Source organism: Otolemur garnettii, unplaced genomic scaffold (genome assembly GCF_000181295.1).
Source record: "Otolemur garnettii isolate 467f Iridium unplaced genomic scaffold, OtoGar3 scaffold00178, whole genome shotgun sequence".
NCBI lineage: Eukaryota > Metazoa > Chordata > Mammalia > Primates > Galagidae > Otolemur > Otolemur garnettii.
This window is the reverse complement of record NW_003852573.1, coordinates 1,890,098-1,898,395: the sequence shown is the minus strand read 5'-3', so window position 1 is coordinate 1,898,395 and position 8,298 is coordinate 1,890,098. Positions and strand designations below refer to the sequence as shown.

The following is an 8,298-nucleotide window of genomic DNA, read 5'->3' as shown; positions in this document are numbered from 1 at the left end:
AAAAGAGGAAAAATAGTGTAAATTGATCCACCTTTTTAAAAACAAAAATCATAATTCTTACTTTGTGAAAAAGGAGTGCTTTTTACTCTAGAAGTCCTTGTTCTAGGATCATTTAATCATTTCAACGATAAAGGGACTCTGAACTCCTAAGGAAACCACTTTATATCCATAAAAATTGATTAAAACAAAACCAGTATTTGATAAATTTACTTTAAAATGTTTTTCACATCAACTACTTAAAAGTAGTTACAACAATATGATCTTCCACTCCCGAGGAACACATGAAGAGTGACCTTGGACATGATTATGACATTGTCAAAAGCACAGAACCGTCTGGGTCTGACCTGTGGGCTACAGAAATGCGTCCTGAGTTTATCTGAGTTGACATGTTGAACAACAGCTGTACAGAGTTCACCATCAGCAATAGTCCAGTTCTTTAGAAGCTTTAGCAGCTTTTTCTTTGTATTTAATCCTTTAGGATTATTCCTGCAGTAGGAGACTTAGCATCTTGAAAATTTCACAGAAGGGATTAAGAAGGTTCCTATCATTCCCAGAAGAGAGAAATCGTTCCTCTTCTAAAGAGTTACCTGTTCAGAAATTGTGAAGTGCACAGTCATCTCCCGAGTGAGCTGCTCTGCAGTGGCCCTCGGCCTGTGACACTTGTCCTTGTGTGTTCAGGGAAGCCTGCCTGCATATGAGCAATGGTAAGTGGCATCACAATGCATAAGGGCTCAGGAAAACTAAGTATTTTTCTGTCAAGCTGAGGCTTATCGAGGGTCATGAAGACTCATCTCAGCATGTATCTATGTACATACCTTCAGACCCTACAGGTCAATGCATAAGAACATAATCATTCTGTTCTTCACAAACTACTCAGGACTCAGACAAGGAACTGAACCAGTTCATGTAAATACCCATTTTCATACCAACTCGTGAGTTCAAGTTCTCAAAAAGCGGGAGATACTGTTTTTAGTGGTCAGTTTTAGATTGGGAGTACCTTTGACATCCATAGGAAATTATAATGGCTTTCTCCCTAGGTTTTAAATTCCTTTTACCCATTTACGACATTTTCTTTGTCACATACTAAATTCTGGCCAACTCCACATTGATTTACTACTATGACCAAAATAATATTACCCAGCTATTTGTATACATGTATGTATATCTATTTATTTGGTTGACACTTACCACTAATATTTCACCATTTCTAACCTATAAAAATAGTTTTCTTGGCTTGGTGCTTGTAGCACAGTGGTTATGGTGTCAGCCACATACACAGAGGCTAGTGGGTTTGAACCAAGCCTGGGCTAGCTAAACAACTGCAACAAAAAATAGCCGGGTGTTGTGGCAGGTGCTTGTAGTCCCAGCTACGTGGGAGGCTGAGGCAAGAGAATCACTTAAGCACAAGAGTTTGAGGTTGCTGTGAGCTATGACGCCACAGCCCTCTGCTGAGGGCGACATAAACTGTGTCTCAAAAAAAAAAAAAAAATAAATAAATAAAGATTAACGTGGTGGTTGGCCATTTAAAAAAAATAGTTTCCTCATATGATTGAACCTAATAAAATCTGAACTTTAGCTGGCCGGCTGTATCTCCTTACTAATACTACGCAGTACTTCTGCTTTACTTTAGAGCAGGGAGAATGAAAATGCTTACCCTATTCACCAGTTTTATTCGGCTTACAAAATTGTGTTTTCAAACTGATGGTAAATTTCATGAAACTATTTGGAGGTTTAGCAATTTCCACAAATTTAATATTTAACTAAAAAAAAAAATCTGGTCCAAACTGGGCATGCTGTCTGTGTAACTACATCACTGCTACTTAAATAGAATAGCTTATCTTCTGAAAAGATGGCTTTTGCAGGCTTATCGTCAGGTCTAGAATCAACAGGTCAAACAAGAAAATACCAAAGTGTTTTCAATTGGGAATTCTCTACCTCTGTATCCTCAATAATGTCTGGTATTACAGAATGCCTGTGGCTGTGGCACCAGTAAAAGAAGCCTCAGAACTTGCTTTCAAGAAACTCACCATCTCTCATGAGATATAAAAATATAGATAACGAGAGGATATTTAGAATTTAAGTTTCAAACTGGGACAGATTAAAACATAAAAAGATAGCACTTTAAACTGTCATCAAACATTCAAGGCAAATATCCAAATACAAATGTGCGTTGAGTCCAAATTCAGATCCATAAGATAATCAAATGTGTTCTGAACTGAAGTCCTCTTATCACCCCATCAGCAGTGACTAGAGATCTTCCAGGTCAGTTAAATCCACAGCCACTTTCAAGAACAGGGTATCATCTTTAATGTAGGTATTCTTGACATTCTCCAAAATGGAATGAGCCACAAATCGGGGACAGCCAGATGCAATGTTCATCTCCCCATCAGGTCTTTTAAAGCTGCTGCTATTGGGGTCTGCTTTGAAGGTCTCCATAATGTGGTTCTTTTTGCCACTCTGGTCCAAAAGCATCAGAGTCACCCTCTGCCTGAATGGCCACTGCAACAGTGAATCAAACTCTCCTCGCATCACCACAAAGTACAGGGACAGGTGTGTTCCCTTCCCAGAGCCGTCCCCATTCAGGTATGCCCTGGCACAGAGGCGGTAGCCACAGCGGCTGGTGTAGAAGGACTGGCTGAAGATGGACACTGTGTGCCCATCCACTGCCTCCCTCTTCTTCTTCTTGTAATCTGTCACCTTCCAAATGAGCTTTCCATTATAGCAGGCACCCTCTAGCAGTTTAAACCGCTCTTCATTTTTATTCAGCTGTGCTTTATGAATATTAATATGTTCATCATGTTTGTTACTCTCTCCTTCTAAAACAACTGCAAAGAAAAAAAAAAGATTCTTTTTGAAAGTTGTTTTTAGAATTTACCCCCCAAAATGTAATTCTGTAACCTGGTTTGGTGGGAACCAACCAAAATTTTGACATCCTAAAGATGAAATGAATTCCATGTCCACAGGTGGATCGTTTATATTTAATGATACTAATTCAGAGAACATCATATCTCAGCAAATTGACACCAAGAAAACTGAATGTGTACTCTTTAAACTGAAGCTCGCTGAAATGTAGAGGAAACTGAGCATAGTGTGAAGTAGCGTGGTGAGCCCCACATTTTTCTAACTAGGATGCATTTAAATAGCCACCCTCTTTTATATTTTTCCAAACCTGTAACAATGATTTCTCCCTTAGCTCTCCTATTATTTTCTACTTTCCTTAAAAATCATCACTCCCTGTTATTATAATTCCTGGCCCCATTACACCCCTTGCCTATCTCCCCATTACACCCCACCTCCACCCAGCTCGTGGTACTTCCTCATTTTTGCCTCAGACAAAATCTCGTGGACAGACTCTCACTCGGCTCTTTCACAAATAACGGATTCAGATTCAACCACTGTTTATCCCGGAGAGGTGTGACTATTTGGCAAGCCATTCAGTTGTTTCATGTCCACAAGCAAACAAACAATTCACCAAAAGAGAAATAAAATATTAGACATACCTAATCTTTGATCATTGTGTTCTAGCAGGGTAATTTTCTGTTTCACTGTATCAATTGCTTCTGTCAAAGGCTTCAGGTCAAATTTATTTTGTTGCTGGTTAACCATTTGTAATAACTGACGCACTTGAGCTTCTAGCCAAGCAGATTTGTCAACGTGACTGACAAGAACCTTTCGTTACAAAATGAATCACATCATTAAAAAAAAATTAGTTAATATTTTAATAATCCATTGAGATTAAATTTTTTCAATTCAAATGTTTCATTTTAATCAGTTATTGACATAAAAAATACAAGTTTAGAAGAGAAAATTTGAAGAGGATCACAGAGATGAGTCACCTAATTATTTCCCTCCTCCTCTCCTATCACAGCTCCTGTTCTAAATCTTTGAATTTCTCTTTATCTAATTTTTACTCCTCCCTCAATTTCTGTCCTCTTGGTTCTCTAACCCGTCTTTATATATCTACTTTCACATTGTCTCTCCTCTGCCTTATCACTTTGTTTTCTTCTTAAAAGTTACTCTCCTGATTCACTCCTGCTCTGCTAGAAGGCCTGAACACTGCAGCTGTTACAGAAGGGCCTGGTAAAGCTGAAACTACTTTCTATTGCTCTCTCGGGTAGAAGAGATTAAGTAAAACTATTCCACCTTGCCCTACATGCTTTAATTCTGACTGGTCAGTCTTTGTATTAGAAAGAGGTCATAACTGAGACAGTAACATGATGAATTTTTTTCTGCACATGCCCACACCTGTATATATGCACATGTATACATACAGATACACATACGTATATAGATAGTCCCTGACTTAATGATAGTTCGCTTTTAGATGTGTTGCCAAAGCGAGCACAAGAATTCAAATTATAACTTTTTTACTTTAAGATAGTGCTGAAGAGATATGTAATTCAGTAGAAATCATATTTTGAATACCTGTATAACCACTTTGTTTTTCACTTTTAGTACAGCTTTCAATAAGTTAAATGAGATATTCAACACTTTATTATAAAATGGACTTGTATGTTAATTTTGCCCAACTGTAGGCTAATGTAAGTGTTCTGAGAATATATAAGGTAGGCTAGCCTAACCTATGAAGTTTGGTGAGTTAAATGTATTAAATGCACTTTGGAGTTAGGATAGTTTCAACTTACAATTGGTTTATAAGGACAAAATTCCACTTCAGGTCAAGAACATCTGTACATATATATGCACACATTATACATACGCTTACATAGACATACGTATGTGTGTATACATACATGTGTGTACATACATAATTTTCATACACATATATAAAAACACAAACATAATCATAATGTGCTGACATATTACATATACTCATATCTATACACATACACACAAAACCTCTGTAAGTTGACCACCCAAGGGAATATAACAAACTGGTCAACATAAGGAACGAGGCCTACTGTACTGATACATACATGTGGTCCATGTCCAGTCTATGAAAATTAGGTCAACTTAAGGAAATGGTCAATTTAGGTGCTACTGTCTATAACGTGTATATAAAATGGAGGTTCTACTGTATATAAAATGTGCTGACCAAATTTGGAAGTTATTGGCCTAGAAATTCTGGGATAATGCAAACTTCAAATACATTGCCCACACTACATGTCTTGAAATCCTTTTTACTATAAATTTTGTAATCATGATAAAGACATTTGGGGAATTTGTTTTTGCTTAGATTATTTAGCATTCATAATTTACAAAGTAATTTTTTGTATATTTTGTTAATGTTTATTTTTTCCCAAGGGAATTAACAGTTTTACTTTGTTAGCTGCAGAATACAGAACCATGGACTCTCTCAATGAATCTGAAATGAAGTGATTAATAGTGGCCCAACATTAATTAAAACCACAATTGCCATAAATTATATAAAAATATTATATCAATGTTAAATGTACTGACATTGCTAAATGTGCTGGGGTTATGTTACAGAAGATCTTAATTCTTAGGATATACATACTAAAGTATTTAGTATTTAGTTTAGTTTTTAGGATAGTCATATGCAGTGTACTCTAAATGGTTCACACACAGAGGCTGCGGGGAGGAGGAGCAAATGCAATGAGACGTTGACGAGGCATGAATGTGGGTGGAGGATATACAGGTGTTCTTTGCACCATCTTATTCTTACAGCTTTATTGTGTATTTGAAACCCTCACTGTCAACTGAAAGCCAAATCTTGGGTTTGAATGGAAAGGCCATTTCTCACCTGGATGTTTGAGAGGAAGCTTCCATTTTTGCCAAACAATTGTGAAAACTGCTTGAACTCTTTTTCGAATTTCTTTACAGTTTCTGCTAGCTGCTGGATTTTACTTTCTTTCTGTTCTAGGCTCTTATGTAAGTCAGAAATCTAATAGGAATGAGGAAAAATGAGATCATTGAGAAAGCATGCATACAATTATGTTAAAATAGTATTTGCAGGTAAGAAAGTATTTCTAGGGGGGAAATATGCATATATAATCTAGGATAACATTTATAGGCTGATTCCTTATAATTCTAGGAAAATATTGGTAGGTAGTTCCAAAAAAGCAGATCCACAGAATTTCTACCAGCCTTTTCTAACCTAACCTACTATGCTGTTGCATCTAATGATGGTGGCATCACTGGACTGAACTTACTAAACTTTCTGTTCACTCATTCACCATGTACTTATTAAACAACCATAGAAGCTGGGCACAGTGGCACACAGTGTGTGCCAGTTATTTGGAAGGAAGGAGGATCACTTGAGCCCAGGAATTTGAGTCCAGCCTGGGCAACATAGTGAGACCTCCATCTCTTAAAGACAACAAAAACCAACCATAGAATACTGGTTTACCTTAACATAGTAAATGTGATATGCACAGTACCAATAGTAACAATAGTAAACATCTATCATACCCATATGATCATACTAATTCATAGCTCTTTTAATCTTCAAAGACCCTATGAGTTAGTTATGAACGTAAGTCCCATTTTTCAGATAAGGAAATAGAGGTAGAGAGTTTAAGTAACCCATCCAGTATACAAGCTTGCAAGTGGTAGGCATAACACATGAGTAGCATGTTTACTGAGAATTTGTAATCTATTTGAGGGAAGAACAAGAAATACGAAAGTGATCATAGACAACTTATTCTCGTATCCATTCAACCGGCAATACTTGCCAACTTTAACTTTTAACACATGGTATTACAAACAACAACAAAACCCTCTCACATCCATTTCTCATTTCCTCTCATCTAGTTTCAGTTTTCATTATGTCTCACCTAGGCTGTTAAAGCATCTTCCTAAACTATCTACCTACCCTCGACACATACCAGAATATAAGCTCCATGGGAGCTGGGGACTGACATGATGTTACAACAGTCCATTATAATTCCAGGCACCAGACTGGTACCTGGCACGAGCAGGTGTTTGGTAAATACTGTTTGTTAAATGGATGAATGACATGAATGCTCTCCCTGTCTATGGTTTTGTTCTCCAATTTGTACTCCACACTGTGACCAGAATAATATTAAAAAATAAACCTTGGCCGGGTGCAATGGCTCACACCTGTAATCCTTACACTCTGGAAGGCCAAGACAGGAGGACTGCTGGTGGTCAAGAGTTCAAGACCAGCATGAACGAGACCCTTTCTCTACCAAAAGTAGAAAAATTATCCAGGCATGGTGATACATGCCTATAGTCCCAAGAGGATCGCCTGAGCCCAGGAATTTGAGGTTGCACTGAGCTATGATGAGGCAATTGTACTCTAGCTGGGGTGACAGAGCAAGACTGTCTCAAAAAAAAAAGAAAAAAAAAAGGTAGCTCTTGTCTGAGCCTCCTCTACTTAAAGTCTCTAGTGACTTTCTTTTACAGTTCCCACGGGGCCCTACATGACCTGCCCTTGGCTGCCTTTTCAACCTTATGCCCACAAACAATTCACAAACAAGTGCCCTGCCCAGCAAGACTACACAACTCCTAGGCCCTGCTCTCACACATTTCTCTCTTCATCTAGAAACTACCATTTTTTAAGCCTCCACTCAAGGACACATCCTCTCAGAAGTATTTTCTTACTAATACACCCAGACTACCTCTGCAATTTCATGACCCCATCCATACTCTACTGTATAACTTACCCATATCACTCTTATAACTTGCCTTTTTTTGTTGTTGTTTTGGTGTTTTACCTCCACTAAATCGTTTCCTGAGACGATGTTTCCCTTATTTCCTATCCCCAGAGTTTAGCACAGTGTCTGACGCTCAGAGGGCACTTGATACAAGTTTATGAATGAATTCACAAACAACTGAAACAAACATTTGCTCTCTGGCCCCAGAGCTACGTAGACTCCTAGAGCTGATCTCCACCTACCCACCTGACCAAAAGCAAACTCAGTGCGTCCTCTCTCCACACTCACTGGGAGCCTGCGCCTGTTCTTACAGCGTCCATCCCAGTTAGCAACATCACCATGTTCCATGCCTTCCCAGCTGACAGCATGTCACTCAACCTCAATGTCTTTTGGTGCCCATTCCCCATCCCACTGCCCTGGCCTGGTTGAGCCGTCACTATCACCTCCAGCGTTTTGCTTCCCCTGATACCGAAATGTTTATCACATGTCAGGCGCTGTGCTAAATGGCTAAATTATCTCATTTTACCCTTACCACCTCCCCATTTACAAAAGAGGAAACCGTGGAAGAGAGAGGTGAAGTACCTTGCCCAAACTCATATGGTCAGTGCAGAGCTGGACTACAAACCCAGGCATTCTGGCTCTACAGAGCCTTCGCTCTTACCAAGCACCGTGCTATTGACAGCTATCTACTTAAAAACCA

At 38.5% G+C, this 8,298-nt stretch overlaps 1 protein-coding gene across 1 annotated transcript in view; it reads right to left on the bottom strand.

The window, feature by feature from the left end:
• Positions 1-2,120: 2,120 nt before the first annotated feature.
• TRAF5 (TNF receptor associated factor 5) overlaps positions 2,121-8,298 on the bottom strand; it is a 27,971-nt gene continuing 21,793 nt past the window's right edge. Inside the window, exons 5-7 of the mRNA XM_023519497.1 lie at positions 5,723-5,863; positions 3,501-3,669; positions 2,121-2,825 (exon numbers count right to left, since the gene is read on the bottom strand). Coding sequence (XP_023375265.1) covers positions 2,248-2,825; positions 3,501-3,669; positions 5,723-5,863 — 888 coding nt within the window. The 3' untranslated portion in view covers positions 2,121-2,247. The remainder of the gene's footprint in view (positions 2,826-3,500; positions 3,670-5,722; positions 5,864-8,298) is intronic.